General features: G+C 43.0%; 1 protein-coding gene across 3 annotated transcripts in view; it reads left to right on the forward strand.

The window, feature by feature from the left end:
- The window catches only part of LOC124788307 (E3 ubiquitin-protein ligase ZNRF2), a 714,395-nt gene that overhangs the window by 602,565 nt on the left and 93,014 nt on the right, over positions 1-18,816 (forward strand). For all 3 annotated transcript variants that reach the window (XM_047255538.1, XM_047255539.1, XM_047255540.1), the window contains one exon: positions 9,643-9,738. In XM_047255538.1, coding sequence (XP_047111494.1) covers positions 9,643-9,738 — 96 coding nt within the window. The remainder of the gene's footprint in view (positions 1-9,642; positions 9,739-18,816) is intronic.

Raw genomic sequence — 18,816 nt, forward strand, 5'->3', positions numbered from 1 at the left:
TAGATTGAGAGAAGTTGATGGACATGAAGGGAGAAAAATTAGCGGGGGCTCGTTGATGAGGCAAGGGACTGACTTAGAGTTGAGTGGCGTACACTAATTTACCATCCGTGTTCACAAGAGTTACATGAAGAATAAGCCACAGGTCTGAGCAGCGTGCGCCGAGTGATGTCCGGCAGTTAGCGAAACAGGTTCCAGGAGGCGATGGGGGCATGTATTATTCTCTTAGTATTCGAGAGTTAAGTGTAATGTAGAAATGAGAGCGTGTTTCATGAGGAGAATGTCGAAAGGTTAGGGGAAATTAGGAAAATTTCAACACGTTTGTCTTTGGATTGGTTGTTAAAGTGGGAAGTCCTTTTCGTGACGACTAAACTGGTAGCAGAGGAGCAATGTTACCGCAGCTGCAAGAGAAACATGACAGCTGAGCGACATGTCCTCTAAGAAGTGGTTCAATAGCTTCACCAGTTCCCATTCTTGTGGAGGACCTGTGTAGCGGTGTTGCAGAGTCCTGGGTGACAGCTGACGAGCTGCAGTTGTTTCCCAGACTTGCTCTGCAGGAAAGAACAGGATAGTGCGGCGGAATCGTCAGTTACAAACACGTAATCTCACAAATGGAACCCATTCTTATTTCTTTTGCGTTGCAGCCTTCTAAATTTAATTTTTTTTTCTGGAATGTGTTTCATTTTGTATCTCTGGTTTTTTGATGTATATATGCTGCTATGTTCTTATTTCCTTAATCCATGCTGCTGTTGACTTCTTTTTCCAGAAATACAAGTAAATTTCTTTCTTTTGCATGTTCTTATTTATTCAGTAGAGGTGTAAAAAGAAGATTCACCTTCGCTTTGCCGTTACTTCTGATATTTTGCGTATATTTTAGTATATCTTCTCATTACTACTAATTTTTCAGCCATGTGAACTTTGTACTGCACCCGTTATTTTCCTAATAATCCTTATTTAAAATATCTCTGTTCTGTGGAGGCTATAGATCATCGTTAACCATTCTGGCCTTAGGACTGTGTCATTCTGTTTTGGTGTTGTAGTTTTAGTTGCAGATAGTGTTAGTCACACCGTACACTCTTCCGTTTTAGTGACTCTTATCGGTTGCGATTTTTTCTGGTCTGTTGTCTGGTCTGTCCAAGATAAGCACATACACTGATTCGCTACACTTTACCTGTTGGTGTTCCTGTATATTTCGGTGCATTCACCACACGGAGTGAGTTTACTGAATGGTGGCAAACTGCAGGGGACGACCCCTGAATAATGACGACTGACACACGGGTATTACAGGCACACGGCCTGAGGTACATCCACGTGAAGGTGGACCCAGATTCAGCACCAGACAGGTGACCTGTCAGTGTTGGAAAAGCCAGACGACCGTGTGGAACATTCTCGACGACCACTGCCGCTATGCGTATCACTTAACACGGATGCAGGCTTTATTAGCTACGGACTACCCTCTGCGGCAACTGTCGCACAGGCCATACAGTGCTGGGATTTCTGTCATCCACCATATTCAGAGATGAGGCTACCGTTACGAGGGGCGGTATCATCAGCCCTCACGACACCCAGCTGTGTGGTATGGAGAATCCCCTTGGTATGGTGACAGCGAACCAGCAACACCGGTTCGGCTTGTCTGTGGACGGGGATAATTGGCGACTGCCTCGTGGGACCGGTCATCCTTCCACAAAACCTCACAGGCGTGGCATCCCCCAGGCAGACGTGTCTTTGGTAGTACAGTGAGTACCACATCGTGGTGCCCCAGCTCACTGCCTTCTTGAGTGTGGACCTAAAACAATAGTACAGGCACCACACCCTCGCCCCTCTCTCAAGACCTTTTTTTCGTAGCTTCCCCACATTGTTAGAGACGAATGCTGTGTTAGTTCAATCAACATGGGCACAGCCGCATCCATTACTAATTTTTGTGCGATCCTAGCTTAACGCAGCCCTCAGACTCATATTTGGAAAGACGAATAAAAAACAGGAAATTTGTAACTGAAGTTAGGCGATGACGATTATCTCGGTATGGGCATGTAATGTGAAGCTTACGCTCCGTCTCGAATGACTGTGTCGACGTGACGTCTAACCGTAATATTCCGTACTTTCCTCGTTCCTTCTTTTTGGTACACTATAATCGTTGTTGTTTTAGTGTTCGTAGAAATGTTGTGTATTTTATTTTCAATAAGTGTTTCATCAGGCTTCTCAGATCGTCTGATGTATGTCCCGCATCATGCACAGACACTAAACTATCGATTTTCGGCGTCATTGAAGCTTTCAATGTCAAGTGACACCATATAGTTATAAGTATTCCGTAGATATCTTGTGTCAAGTACAGTTCTATAGATCTCGAGACATTTGAGTCTCATCTTTATGTACGATAATCATGTAATCCGAAGAAATGAATTACAATTTGTGCCATGGTCGGGACTTGAACATAGGTCTCTTTGCTTGTTAGATAAGAATGGTAGCCATTATATGGCCACAGCACCACAGCTAACATTGCTGCACGGACTACCCTGGTCCAATGCCCTCCCTGACACAAATTTCAGTTCACGTCTTCAGCTTATTTTGCCCTTCTTAGACTGCCACTTTTGCCCAGGCTATCTGGCACTGGAATAGAACCCCACATCTAATGCTGGGGTTCTATTCCAATGCCGCAGAGCCTCGGCAGTAGCGGCAGTCTAAAGAGGGCAAAATAAGCAGAAGACGTGAACTGACATTTGTGTCAGGGAGGGCATTGGGCCCTGCTCGGGACTTCTCAGTACAGTTCACAAGTTTCGTGACGCTTGGCACCGCTGCCAGTCTTTACGAGACGACACTGAGTGGCACTGCAGTAGCCATTACTCAGTGAGCAACGTATTATTTGACCTTGAGCTGTGGCCTTAATTTAAATTCATGTACATTGCTACAGATAAATACCACGTATGAATGTAATGAGCTTTCACAAAACCTCGTTACTTCCTTCCGTCATCAAAATCACAACAAGTGGTCAGAACGGAGCGCGAACTGCATGTGGTATCAGCATTACGGGATATCTTCTCGCCGAAGCATTGTGGTAACACATCTCGCCACGTGGCGTCAATAATGGTTTGTTGCCTGCTGTCGCCACTGACATGGCTCAAGAAAAGTTGGACAGACTATAGTCCATAATACCAGCATGCTGTAGTGTTGAAGTACGATTCCTTATCTATATAAACGATTTGGGAGACAATCTGAGCAGCCGTCTTCGGTTGTTTCCAGATGACACTGTCGTTTATCGACTAATAAAGTCATCAGAAGATCAAAACCAATTGCAAAACGATTTAAAAAAATATCTGAATGGTGCGAAAAGTGGCAGTTTGACCCTAAATAACGAAAAGTGTGAGGTCATCCACATGAGTACTAAAAGGAACTCGTTAAACCTCGGTTACACGATAAATCAGTCTAATCTAAAAGACGTAATTTCAACTAAATACCTAGGTATTACAATTACGAACAAGTTAAATTGTAAAGAACACACAGAAAATGTTGTGGGGAAGGCTAACCAAAGACTGCGTTTTATTGGCAGGACACTTAGAAAATGTAACACCTACTAAGGAGACTGCCTGTACTACACTTGTCCGTCCTTTTTCAGAATACTGCTGCGCGGTGTGGGATCCTTACCAGATAGGACTGACGGAGTACATCGAATAAGTTCAAAGAAGGGCAGCACGTTGTGTATTAACGCGAAATATGGGAGAGAGTATCACAGAAATCATACAGGATTTGAGCTGGAAATCTCACGAAATTCCAATCACCAACTTTCTCCTCCGAATGCGAAAATATTTTGTTGACTCCGACTTACATAGGGAACTCGATCACCATGATAACATACGGGAAATCAGAGCCGTACGGAAAGATATAGGTGTTCATTCTTTCCGCGCGCTATACGAGATTGAAATAATAGAGAATTGTGAAGGTGGTTCGATGAACCCTCTGCCAGGCACTTAAATGTGATTTGCAGAGTATCCATGTAGATGTAGATGTACGTCTAAATTTTTGTTTAGGACTAGACGTGAGTCATATACCTGTGGTACAGGGAACGGGGGTGGACTCCGCTCCGCAATTCCTGTTGGCACTTACTGGCAAGTCAGCCAGTTATTTCATCGCCGCGGTGATGGCCGATGCGGGTGCTGAGCTTTACGTATGTTACGACTACTTCAGACTATGCTACGTGTATGGCAGTGACGTCTTCCGAAGAGTAGAGAAGCTGAGTCAAGTTGTAGTATACGGTACCAGCACCTTTGCTGCAACATGTGCCACCTGAAAAACAAAATATAATGTGGCTAGTGTGTTTCGTAACTGCTGTTTTCCAGTGTGTTTAACAATGCGTATTTAATGTAATTAAGATTGCCTTAAAGATAAATCCAGTGTAATTCTTTACTCAGCTTTGTAAATAGATTGATTTGCAGTGTAGCGATTTGAAATGTTTAAAGTCATCATTACTGTAATTTTATAAGAATCTTCCACTCGAACAGTTTGATCATTTCCATAAGTTTCTTCGTGTCTTTTGCCCCTCTTTCGACACGTGAAAAACCGTTGTCCAAAATGAAATACACAAAAACATTTACAGATCTAAACTAACTGATGAGCATTTGAAGTCGCTGTCGATGATTTCCATTAATAAACTTGATCCACATCCACGAACAATTATAAATGGAAAATTACAATTACATAAATTTCATCAATTACAATTACTATACTTAATTTCGTTGTGTGAATTGAATTGTGTCAATTACGTACGGTAAATTTTCAGGAAATCTCATATAATTAATTACAGTTATGGATGTCAGGTAATGTGTATCTTAATTGGCCATAAAATAAAAACGACTGATTCTTGTATGTATTTTGTAACATTCATTTGCATTGTACATTTTACGCTGTTACTTCGCATAATAAGCGTGATTCGTTCTTGCATCTTAGTCGTAATTAAGAATCGTTAAGTGAAACACTTTTTTTCTGTAGGAATCCATGTGGAATAGGTCATTGCCTTATTGCCTTCCATTCCGAAAAAATAGGTACGCTGTTACTTCGCATAATAAGCGTGATTCGTTCTTGCATCTTAGTCGTAATTAAGAATCGTTAAGTGAAACACTTTTTTTCTGTAGGAATCCATGTGGAATAGGTCATTGCCTTATTGCCTTCCATTCCGAAAAAATAGGTACTGAAATAGATTTTTAATATAGTACTGTAATTTTTAATTTATAGTAGAGTACATCATCTTTTGGAAGAAAGATATCTAAAGACACTTCAAAATTTCTCGAAACAGAGACACAGCGTATTCGTAGCGTGCATAGCTACTGCCATATGGGCGTCTTTAATGAATTTGTGTTCGTTAACGATGACAGATCAGAGTGGGAATTCATAAACAGATACTGGAAAGGAAAGGGTTACCACGCGTTTTCGAAGAAAAGATCTTGCAAAATGGTCGCGGAAGCGCGAGCCCCAGTACACATCACACGTGTTGCGGCGCGAGGCGCATTGCGACCAGTACAACCGACTGAGCTTCTATTTTTCAGTGCGGAAGTTTATAGGAGAACGCACAACTTAAGTCTTCGTTTATAGTGATCAAAGAGACGGGTCCAGGCCAGAAGGTGGTTTTTGAAATGGTTCTTAAAGACTGAAAAAAATAAAAAAATCAGTAAACAGAGTCTATGTGCATCATCGTCCGTTACGCGAGTCAGTCTCTTACATTTCTTCTACTCTTTGTGCGAGTCATTCGTTACGGTAGATGCCCGATAAACAAGCTTCGACTGTACTAAACAAACAAACAAAAATATTACGGAGGGCCGGATATCATACATGTCCGACTCGTTACCGGGAGCCGGATTGGTGGTGTTCGAGGGTCGGTGTAGGCTCGAGGGACGTATTGGAGTGGAGTCCCGTACTCTAAACGTCAGGAGACGGGGAAGGCAATAGGCGAACAGTGTTCAGTTTTTTACAGGATAAGCGCCGACATTAAAAAGGAACAGCAGAGTTTCTGTGATTGTGAAACGGGATAACAAAAGAAAATGGCCCTTTTTCGCTTGGTCTTAAGTTTCTCGGATGCTTTGTTTACTTCTGTTTGACAAGGGTGGCTTGTCCTCTAACTTGGTCATTACTCCTACTTGCTTCGTGTTACGTGTTCGATAACTGTTTTCGTCAGTTGCAGTTGTCTCTTTGGTACGTCTCTCTGCTTCGGAAGATGTGTGGCACAACAGAAAGTAATTTAATTTTGGATAATAAAATTCTGACTCGCATCCTTAATGCTGAACGTACCTTCGTTTGCCAAAACATAGCCCCCGTATGGGATACTGGCCTCTGACCTAAGGCTGTCTTCGGCAATGAGAAAAATCATGATCCGTCGGTTGGCTCTGAACACCATGGGACTTAACATCTGAGGTCATCAGTCCCCTAGAACTTAGAACTACTTAGACCTAACTAACCTAAGGACATCACACACATCCATGCCCGAGGCAGGATTGGAACCTGCGACCGTAGCGGTCTCGCGGTTCCAGACTGAAGCGCCTAGAACCGCACGGCCATAACGGCCGGCCATGATCCGTCGGTATACAAGGTGTATGATGTGTGCATGTCGATATAACACTTTTGTGTTAGGCTTTATGATGATAAGTTAGCTCATAGTTTGACAAGAGACATGGCCACAAGCTTTGGAGACGGCACTAAAAGTGAAAAGGACGTCCTGGATTTGTGTTAAATCTCTCAACTCGTATATAAAGTGCTTGGAAGAAAAACTTAGTTTCTATAACGAGCTGTTTCTGACGAACCAACAGTAAATATTTATCGTTATTTTACATTTCTGTACAAATGTTTTTACGCGTCTATTATTTTTTATGAATTTAGTTGCTGTCTGTCGCAGTTATCTGTGGGTGGACGATAATAATCACAACCATGTTACTTCTTGGTAACCTGTGCAACAGTTTGCAATGGGAACAGTGTGTTCAAATGTTCAAATGGCTCTGAGCACTATGGGACTCAACTGCTGTGGTCATAAGTCCCCTAGAACTTAGAACTACTTAAACCTAACTAACCTAAGGACACCACACACATCCATGCCCGAGGCAGGATTCGAACCTGCGACCGTAGCGGTCGTGCGGTTCCAGACTGAAGCGCCTTTAACCGCGCGGCCACTCCGGCCGGCGAACAGTGTGTGTTTTTGATACGAAAGTTTTCTGAATATACGATACAAACTGTAGTGGTAAGTGTATGGTATGTGAGATGTCAAATCAGTGCCCCATTATAAAAGAGACCTAATTCGTTGTGTGCTTGTCGAGCCTGCAGCCGGATCATACAATCATCTTCACACGATGTTTCAGCGGTCCGACTGGGCGCTGTTTTCAGGTGAGAACTCTGTGTATTAAATTTCACCGGAAAAAAGAGTCAGCAAACAGCGTTCTCACCTGTATATGGAGGCCAGATTGACCGCTGAAACAGTCAGTGAGGATGACTGCAGATGGGACAAGATTATCAAGAATTAATACGCCAGGAAAGTTTAGATACTCACAGAAAAAGATCCGTGATGCCACATAAAAAAATTTACAAGACAACTGTTATGATGTATAACGCCAGTTTGCCGACTTTTCCCTAGCAATTATTTTCTAGTATTTTCCCCTATTATCGTAAGATAAATAAACGATAATAAATGAAGTTACAGTAACATCTTCTCTTAATGCTATCAGGCATCATCCAACTGGGAACTAATTACATGTGGGATCCCACAAGGTTCCATTTTGGGCCCTTACTTTTTCTTGTGTATATCAATGACCTTTCATCAGTAACATTACCAGATGCCAAGTTTGTTTTGTTTGCCGATGATACAAACATTGCAATAAATAGCAAATCAAGTGTAGTCTTAGAAAGATCAGCCAACAAAATATTTGTGGACATTAATCACTGGTTCCTAGCCAATTCTTTGTCACTAAACTTTGAAAAAACACACTACATGCAGTTCAAAACTTGTAAGGGGTGTCCCAAGAGTATATGTCTAACATACGATGACAAGAAGATAGAAGAAGTGGACAGTGTTAAATTCTTGGGATTACAGCTTGATAATAAATTCAACTGGGAGGAGCACACCACAGAACTGCTGAAGCGTCTTAACAAATCTCTGTTTGCAATGCGAATTTTGTTAGACATAGGGGATATAAAAATGAAAAAGCTGGCATACTATGCTTACTTTCATTCCATAATGTCATATGGGATTATTTTTTGGGGTAATTCATCAAGCCAAGCTAAAGTATTCCGGGCACAAAAACGTGCAGTAAGAGTTACATGTGGTGTGAACTCAAGAACATCCTCCAGAAGCCTGTTTAGGGAACTAGGGATGCCGGCCGGAGTGGCCGAGCGGTTAAAGGCGCTACAGTCTAGAACCGCACGACCGCTACGGTCGCAGGTTCGAATCCTGCCTCGGGCATGGATGTGAGTGATGTCCTTAGGTTAGTTAGGTTTAAGTAGTTCTAAGTTCTAGGGGACTTATGACCACAGCAGTTGAGTCCCATAGTGCTCAGAGCCATTTGAACTAGGGATACTAACTACTTGTTCCCAATATATTTATTCCTTAATGAAATTTGTCATTAAAAATATATCACTTTTTCAAACCAACAGCGCAATTCATGGAATCAATAATAGAAATAAGAATAATCTTCACAAGGAATTAAAGTCACTTAGTCTTGTACAAAAAGGTGTGCATTATTCAGGAACACACATTCTCAGTAACTTGCCAGCAGCCATAAAAAGCTTAACAACCAATGAAATTCAATTTAAGAGAAGCCTAAAGGATTTATTGGTGGCCAACTCCTTCTACTCCATTGATGAATTTCTTAGTAAAACCAACTGATTTGTATATAAGTACAACATAACTTCTGCACAATTTCAGTGCAGTAATGTGTTCATTGAAAATGTGTGTGTGTGTATTACATGTTTATTACCTTATAAATAAATAAAAAACTTTTTTATTTTAAATTCAGTGCATTAGTATTTGTAAAATGACTCTTAGTGTCCATTAAAAAATGACGATCATTCCACTTGGGACCTGTGGAATGGTACATTAGCTTATTTGTTTTAGTTGTAAATATTTGTCATGTATTGTTGTTTTTCTGACATGTTCCACATCCTGGAGGACCTACTCACTACGGATCAATTGGAATGAAAGTAAATCTAATGTAATCTAATCTAATAAACCAGTATGAAGCGTCATGATCGTGCGTCGTCCTTCTGAACATAATTACCCTTAAATAAGTGTCGTATGTGTAGAACGAATAACAAAAATTCTAAAAATAAAAAAGAAAGGCACTTCCTATTCTTCTGTAAATTTAAGAAATTACTATTTAACTTCCAACATTCCCTAACCGCATGATAATTGCTGTCACGCGACTGACACTGGTTTTTAACTTGTTGTGATTTTGCCAAGTTGTCTCAGAAAAGTTCGTGTCGCATGTATAACTCTGCTGCATTATCTGAAAAGTTTCAGTCTCGTGAGACTTGTACAGGCGTTTTACCCTTTCGAAAATAGAGCGCCGTAGCAGCTAATAATTCCAAATTCAAAACATTATAATTTATGGTATTTTACTAAAAGTTCGTACATTCTCTTACGCTACAGAAACTTATTGTTCTCTTTTATTTCTCCCGCAGGAATAAAATGTCCTGTGTGTGCAAAGTTCGTCCTTCCGGATGACATAGAATGTCACCTGGTGATGTGCCTCACGAAGCCGCGGCTCAGTTACAACGGTAAGTGAAAATATTGCCTCATCTCATCTGTCGCCTGAGACTGGCACTCGAGCGCGCGCACGCCCACACACACACACACACACACACACACACACACACACACACACACACACAGAGAGAGAGAGAGAGAGAGAGAGAGAGAGAGAGAGAGAGAGAGAGAGAAAGGGGGGGGGGGCTGCATTTCGTGAGTGTAGATGTGTGCGTTAAGTTTATTTGTTTCTTTGCCATTCTGAGGAAACAGGCTAGTGAGATGGCAAACCGTTCATTTGTGCGGTGAAAGGTAGAGAGTACTACATGCCCTTGACGTCTACATCTGGGTCTGCCTGAAAAGAGTTAATGATTAAGCCAAGAGGACACACAACTCTGACTTAAACATTCATAACGATTTAAAAAATTATGTAATTTGTGCGAACAAGACCGCTTGACCTGTAAATAATAAGAGTACTGGTATCGGCATCAAAACATGAATTTCCAGCAGCTAGTGCAGATTGTTAAGAGGCTGTCTGCGAGATCTGCTACCTCATGTGAACCGGGCAGTTGCAGGTTGTGTGTAACAATGTCGCTGGCACGAAAAACAAACTACGTGAGTCTTTGGTAGGGAGAACGGTTGAAGTCTAACATATAGTCATTATTCTCTTTAGGGCAACATTTTAGCCTCCAGATGATGTGATTACGGACAGAAATTTGAACCTTGGCCGTCCCAAGTACGAGTCGGTTGCCTCCAGCCACTGCGCTACCACGTATACAGCGAGTGACTGAGGACAATAAAGTTACAGTGGTGGGTGACTTTTCCGTCCTGGACTTAAAATTATCAGCAGATGACAATTAAGTTCATTTTAGAGGCTGGTAAAAGCAGAGAAAATTTGGTTCATGCGCGCGTAATGTTTGGAGCAGGATAGCTTCAGTAAGTGGCGCACGGCTTCACCTTAATTCTAAAGGTCGTACAGCATTCTATCTCGAAAGATGCAATTATGGTTGTGTGCCTCCACAGGAAAAAGATTGGGCGCCAGGGCGTCAGTTCGCGAAACGTTAATTAGCAATCTACTGAAAGCAGTTGAGCAGTTGTTCAGTTTACAGTTTCAACAGAAGTTCGTGATACAATAAAATTTCATCATAGTGACAATCGACATCACGAATGATTTTACATAGGTATGCTTAACTGCTATCAATAGCATAGTTATTCGCTATAGCTAAATTGTTCCATGTCCAAGAGTAAACAATTCTCATCTGTTTGCAAACCACGAATAACTGTGAAGAGTAAATTAAGCCAAAAGAAAGTGTGTGACATTTCAGTGTATCTTGCCATCAAGTGCACCAGCAAGGGAAAGACATGTTGTGTGTATATCACAGAACGGGGGTACGTTATTCTTATCAGACAGCTGCGATGTAAAATCGGTTTAGAGACAAGAAATATAATTGGAGGTAACCGCGATCATTAACTTACTTAATATCTCTTGCTTTCATGACCTAATTATCGAGCTTTAAGGCCCAGATTCAGATCAGATGTGCCCCCGGTAGCTGAGTGGTCAGCGCGAGAGAATGTCAATCCTTAGGGCCCGGGTTCGATTCCCGGCTTGGTTGGAGACTTTCTCCACTCAGGGACTGGGTGTTGTGTTGTCCTAATCATCATCATTTTATCTCCATCGACGCGCAAGTCGCCGAAGCGGCGTCATATCGAAAGACTTGCACCCGGCGAACGGTCTACCCGACGGGAAGCCATACTCACATGACATTTATTTAGATCAGGTGTGCAACATATTCATACTTGTTGCTGTACTGCCACAAGGGGACGGGTGCACTTTAATGTATCGCCGTGTGTGTTAGTTATTTAGCAAATTGCTTCTAAAGTCTAATTTATTTACTTACGGGCGCTATTTTTGATAGGATCTGGCTGATCGGCTCCTTGCAGACACAGAATTTGAAAAAAATTTTCCACCCCAGAAATTTAATACTGTATATTTGGGCTAAGATCTTTGTGCTCTACACTATTAGCACATACTGCATGCTGGTCGGTTTCTGGTGGAAGTGTTTGTACAAAATAATAACAAGAAATGATGGGTGACTGAAGCACAATGACAGTGGAAACTGCTAGTTGGATCTTTACACCTATACCGGCTATACTGGCGCATTAAGTCAGCAAGTAAGTAAGTAAATCCAACTTCGGAAGCATCCATACTCCGCAAGCCACCTGACGGTGTGTAGTGGAGGGCATCTTGAGTACTTCTATCGGTTCTCCCTTCTATTCCAATCTCTTACTGTTCGTGGAAAGAAGGACTGTCGATATGCCTCTGTGTGGGCTCTAATCTCTCTGATTTTATCCTCATGGTCTCTTCGCGAGATATACGTAGGAGAGAGCAATATACTGCTTGACTCTTCGGTGAAGGTATGTTCTCGAAACTTTAACAAAAGCCCGTACCGAGCTACTGAGCGTCTCTCCTTCAGAGTCTTCCACTGGAGTTTATCTATCATCTCCGTAACGCTTTCGCGATTACTAAATGATCCTGTAACGAAGCGCGCTGCTCTCCGTTGGGTCTTCTCTATCACTTCCATCAACCCTATCTGGTACGGATCCCACACCGGTGAGCAGTATTCAAGCAGTGGGCGAACAAGCGTACTGTAACCTACTTCCTTTGTTTTCGGACTGCATTTCCTTAGGATTCTTCCAATGAATCTCAGTCTGGCATCTGCTTTACCGACGATTAATTTTATATGGTCATTCCATTTTAAATCACTCGTAATGCCTACTCCCAGATAATTTATGGAATTAACTGCTTCCAGTTGATGACCTGCTATTTTGTAGCTAAAAGATAAAGGATCTTTCTTTCTGTGTATTCGCAGCACATTACACTTGTGTAAATTGACATTCAATTGCCATTCTCTTCACCATGCGTCAATTCATTGCAGATCCTCTTGCATTTCAGTACAATTGTTACAAACTCTCGACATACTACAGCATCATCCGCAAAAAGCCTCAGTGAACTTCCGATGTTATCCACAAGGTCATTTATGTATATTGTGAACAGCAACGGTCCTAAGACACTCCCATGCGGCACACCTGAAATCACTCTTACTTCGGAAGACTTCTCTCCATTGAGAATGAAATGCTGCGTTCTGTTATCTAGAAACTCTTCAATCCAGTAACAAAATTGGTCTGATAGTCCATATGCTCTTACTTTGTTCATTAAACGACTGTGGGGAACCCCTTGCGGAAGTCATGAAACACGGCATCTACCTGGGAACACGTGTTATGGCCCTCTTCGTGGACGAATAGCGCAAGCTGAGTTTAACACGATCGTCTTTTTCGAAACCCATGCTGATTCCTACAGAGTAGATTTCTAGTCTCCAGTAAAGTCATAATACGTGTTCCAAATTTCTACAACTGATCGACATTAGAGATATAGGTCTATAGTTCTGCACATCTGTTCGACGTCCGTTCTTGGAAACGGGGATGACCTGTGCTCTTTTCCAATCCTTCGGAACGCTACGCTCTTCTAGAGACCTATGGTACACCGCTGCAAGAAGGGGGGGCAAGTTCCTTCGCGTACTCTGTGTAAAATCTAACTGGTATCCCATCAGGTCCAGCGGCCTTTCCTCATTTGAGCGATTTTAATTGTTTCTCTATCCGTCTGTCGTCTATTTCGATGTCTACCATTTTGTCATCTGTACGACAATCTAGAGAAGGAACTACAGTGCAGTCTTCCTCTGTGAAACAACTTTGGAAAAAGACATTTAGTATTTCGGCCTTTAGTCTGTCATCCTCTGTTTCAGTACCATTTTGGTCACAGAGTGTCTGGACATTTTGTTTTGATCCACCTACCGCTTTGACATAGGACCCGAGCGGTTCTAGGCGCTCCAGTCTGGAACCGCGCGACCGCTACGGTCGCAGGTTCGAATCCTGCCTCGGACATGGATGTTTGTGATGTCCTTAGGTTGTTGTTGTGGTCTTCAGTCCTGAGACTGGTTTGATGCAGCTCTCCATCCTGCTCTATCCTGTGCAAGCTTCTTCATCTCCCAGTACTTACTACAACCTACATCCTTCTGAATCTGTTTAGTGTATTCATCTCTTGGTCGCCCTCTACGATTTTTACCCTCCACGCTGCCCTCCAATGCTAAATTTGTGATCCCTTGATGCCTCAGAACATATCCTACCAACTGGTCCCTCCTTCGTGTCAAGTTGTGCCACAAACTCCTCTTCTCCCCAATCCTATTCAATACCTCCTCATTAGTTATGTGATCTACCCATCTAATCTTCAGCATTCTTCTGTAGCACCACATTTCAAAAGCTTCTATTCTCTTCTTGTCCAAACTATTTATCGTCCATGTTTCACTTCCATACATGGCTACACTCCATACAAATACTTTCAGAAACGACTTCGTGACACTTAAATCTATACTCGATGTTAACAAATTTCTCTTCTTCAGAAACGCTTTCCTTGCCATTGGCAGTCTACATTTTATATCCTCTCTACTTCGACCTAACTAACCGTAGGTTAGTTAGGTTTAAGTAGTTCTAAGTTCTAGGGGACTGATGACCTCAGATGTTAAGTCCCATAGTGCTCAGAGCCATTTGAACCATTTGACATAAGACCAAAATTTCTTAGGATTTTCTGCCAAGTCAGTACACTGAACTTTACTTTCGAATTCATTGAACGCCTCTCGCATAGCCCTCCTCACACTACATTTCGCGTCTTGTAATTTTTGTTTGTCTGCAAGGCTTTGGCTATGTTTATGTGAAGTTCCCTTTGATTCCGCAGCTTTTTTCTAACTCGGTTGTTGTGCCACGGTGGCTCTTTTCCATCTCTTACGATCTTGCTTGGCATATACTCATCTAATGCATATATTACGATAGTTTTGAACTTTGTCCACTGATCCTCAACACTATTTGTGCTTGAGATAAAATTTTTGTGTTGAGCCGTCAAGTACTCTGAAATCTGCTTTTTGTCACTTTTGCTAAACAGAAAAATCTTCCTACCTTTTTTAATATTTCTATTTATGGCCGAAATCACCGATGCTGTAATCGCTTTATGATCGCTGATTCCCTGTTTCTAATAGTTCGGGTGTGTTTGTCACCAGAAGGTTTAACATGTTATCGCCACGAGTCGGGTCTCTGTTTAACTGCTCAAGGTAGTTTTCAGATAAAGCACTTAAAAAAATTTCTGTGGATTCTTCGTCCCTGCCACCCGTTATAAACGTTTGAGTCTCCCAGTCTATATCTGGTAAATTAAAATCTCCACCCAAAACTCCTTGTTTGATGCAGCTCTCCATGCTGCTCTATCCTGTGCAAGCTTCTTCATCTCCCAGTACTTACTACAACCTACATCCTTCTGAATTAAAAGAGGGGGAGAAGATGGAAAGAGATGGAGGGGGCGGCGGAAGAGGGAATGGCCACAGAGAGAGAGGGGAGGAGTGTTTTGCTGTGTGTTTAAGAAGTGGTCGGGAAATCTATTCGAAATGTTTTCCAAATTTTCCTTCAGGTGTTCTGCCACAACAGCTGCTGAGCCAGGGAGCCTATAGAGACATCAAACTACCATGTTTGAGCCTGCTTTAACCGTGATCTTCACCCAAATAACTATCACACAAAGCGATACATTCACGTGTCAGCAGTCATCTTGCTGTGGTGAAGCCACCTGCATCGCCCAACATCATCCTACAAGTAAGAAAATATAAACTCTTGCATGTTTCACCTGAAGATGAGCCTGAAGTGGTTATAATATTAGTTCACGGAAGTAGAGAAATCATTACATATATCTACATGTACGTGATTACTCTGGTATTCACAATAAAGTGCCTGGCAGAGGGTTGAATATAATATGAATTTCTCTCTCCCTTTCTCTGTCTCTATGTTTTCCTCATTTCATCCTAAACTATTCCCTCGATTTCAACCAAACTAGGTACACGTAACATTTATTGTGGGGTAAGAACCATCTAGACCACCTAGCTCGAATTTGGTTGGGGGTGATGTAGTAGTTGTATAGAGAGGGGGAGAAGATGGAAAGAGATGGAGGGGGCGGCGGAAGAGGGAATGGCCACAGGGAGAGAGGGGAGGAGTGTTTTGCTGTGTGTTTAAGAAGTGAATGGTCACAACCAACTGTACTTTTATTTCGTTTAATGTATCCTACAGTCACGGGGTTCTGCATCATCCATAGTGTGTTAGTTTAAGTTCAGACATAGTCTTATTATTTTTTGCTGCACTCACAGCCAATTTGACCAAACGGGCGGCGATTGAAAAACATCTGGAATCGATATTTAGTTTGTGATAAAGCCCGGTGCTACAAGTATTGTATGTCTCCCTGTCACAAAGGATGACGGGAAGCCTAATTTCAACATGTGTGCATCTGTCGTTATGTGCGGGGCGGTTAAGTGTTTCGGAAGTGTCTGGTTTATTGGTATAATGTTTTGCTGAAAGAAATAAGATTCGAGCATAGTGTCAGGTCGACGTCAAAACAATTGGAGACGAAGTACCAGCTCAGTTGGAGAAAAGGTAAGATGGCAGCCGTGACTTGTCCGGTGTAGTTAAATGCGACTACCGAAAGCCGTGATCAGCGAGGCCGTATGGGTGTTTGAACCGCGGCCCTCCCGGATGCTTCACAACGCAGCATCGTGCTTGGGAACTACCGGTGTCATATCGGCGGGATGTTCTCCTCAGTGCTGTCTTCTTGTATGTCCAATCATCCATCTTATGCGTCCATTTTTGATGACTCCCTTGACGCCCAGTACGGAATAAGCGCCGCGTCTTTGTTGCCTCCCGAATCCTGCTTGGGAAGCTTAACCTTACATTACCTGCCAGTTTCCCGATGGGTGAGAGCCGTTCTTCATCGCCTTGGCTTCGTGCAGAGGTCGACGTTCATCTTGGACTTAGTTCGCTTCCCAAAAACACTACTCTAGATGCGACCTACCTTTAAGTTTCTCGAACTTTGCACCCAAATTGGAGACACCTTCGTTTACACTGATGGCTCTTAAGACCGACCGTTGTGTAGGATGCGATTTTGTCATTGGCAACAAACATTTTAGATACCGGCTTCTAGAACAGTGCTGGATTTGTACTGCAGAGCTGTCCACCCTCTATCAGGATACCCTGTACATCGTCGTCACAGGCTTCTCAACTGTGTACTATGCTCAGATTCATTTAGCGTCCTCCAGAGCTTCCGTGTGCTGGTCACTTACCACCCCTTAGTACAACGAATCCTAGATTGCCTCTACTCGCTCGCTGATGATGATGATGGAGCCAACGTGATGTTATGTGGGTCCCTGCTTACGTCGGAATGTCGGCGAATGAGACTGCCGAGGCTGCAGTCAGACTACCTAGGCCTTTTAGCTATTCTGTCTCTTCAGACGATCCCTGTGTCCGCATACATAGGAACATTGTGTCACTCTGGCATGAACACTGGTCTTGTCTATATGGGAACAAACCCCGGGAAATTAAACGCCTCCCAACGGCTTGGGCCGGCCACGGTGGCTAAGCGGTTCTAGGCGCTGCAGTCCGGAACCGCGCTGCTGCTACGGTCGCAGGTTCGAATCCTGCCTCGGGCATGGATGTGGGTGATGTCCTTAGGTTTAAGTAGTTCTAAGTCTAGAGGACTGATGACCTAAGATGTTGAGTCCCATAGTGCTCAGAGCCATTTTTGAGCCAACGGCTTGGACGACTTCCTGTCGCCCCTCGTCGCGAGAGGGTACTTCTAGCTACGCTTCGTATTTGGCACTGTCGTTTCAGCTACCGTTATTTAAATGGAGACTCCGCATCCCTCTGTGCTCTACAACCAACCACTGACAAAGCGCCGTTTTCTGACCCAGTGCCGATTTCATAACCGTTTATGTTTTAATGTATGTTTGCCATGTGAATTGTCAGATATTTTAGCAGATACAGCACGCGTTTTAATTCGTGTTCGTCGTAGTAATATGGCGAAGGAAATTTAATTTTCAGCTGTTTGAGCAACCTGCTCGAATAGGAGTGATTGCTTTTAGCTATCCCTCTGCCCCAGTCGATTGGGCTCTCGAGTATTATCGACTTCAAATCCATTCGGTAATTTACCATTTCAAGTTATGACTCGGGCGCTTATGACCTCAGCTGCTTTGCGCCCTAAAGCAACAGCGAACAAACAACAGTGCTCGGCTCCAACGTACTGGACAATGTTTTCACCGGTTTACGTTGACTCTTTTCTTTCTACTTTTTTCTGTTATGCATGCATATTGTTGTGATGTCAGTGTTGAAATGTTTAAATTAACGTGTTCGAATTAACATAAGTAATTTGCTACTGGCGTTAGCGTAGCTCTAGGGTAAAATATTAACTCGACATTTGCAATGACACCTGTGGGTCGTGATAAAGTGTATGTACGAATTGTGAACATGAGGAGGGATCTGTAAGATCATCTCAGCAGTACGTAATAAGGTGGAGGCTGTGCGGGATGTGTCAGGAAAAGAACCACACTATTGGGGTGATGGTACTCGCAGGGGACTGAAATCGAAAGGGGACAGGGAAACATCCGGTGTGTTTTTTAACAGCTGCCACGAGGGGCGCGGGAAGGTGCTCGACCGTCGGTGTCGTTACGTTGTCGCTAACGAAGCCTGAGAGAGATCCGCCCACGTTCTTTACGGGCACGGCAGGAACTATCTGGCAGCTTGCAAATTGACGCGTCGAATGTTGGAGCGACCCTTTCAGCCTGGAAGTCGATACAGATAACTCGCGCAGGCCACAGAGTGACTTTGTATTAGGGTCGGCTCTGCGAAACGACCACGTTTAGAGCGGCAATAAAGCTGACGTCGGCGTAACGAACGGGAAGGCCAATTACGACGCTGTCTTGCAGTAAAGTTCAGTTGCAAGGCCCCTGCCGCCGTTGGGCGGAACCTCTGCAGAGCCGTGAGTCGCTGTTCATCTTTGCCGGGACCCATTTATTTACTGCTGAAGGTAAGATGTAAATGCCGAGTTGTGGATCGTTCCGATAAATCATTGAAGGGATGTTTATTCAGTCGGGCTGTTTTCTTAAAAGATGCGTATTGTATAAGACTCTTTATATCCGTTGATAATCTCTCAGCCAAATGTAGAATTATGAGGAAAGTAGTTCCTTTTCTGGAATCAACTC

This window comes from Schistocerca piceifrons, chromosome 3, assembly GCF_021461385.2.
Source record: "Schistocerca piceifrons isolate TAMUIC-IGC-003096 chromosome 3, iqSchPice1.1, whole genome shotgun sequence".
In the NCBI taxonomy this organism is placed as follows: Eukaryota; Metazoa; Arthropoda; class Insecta; order Orthoptera; family Acrididae; genus Schistocerca; species Schistocerca piceifrons.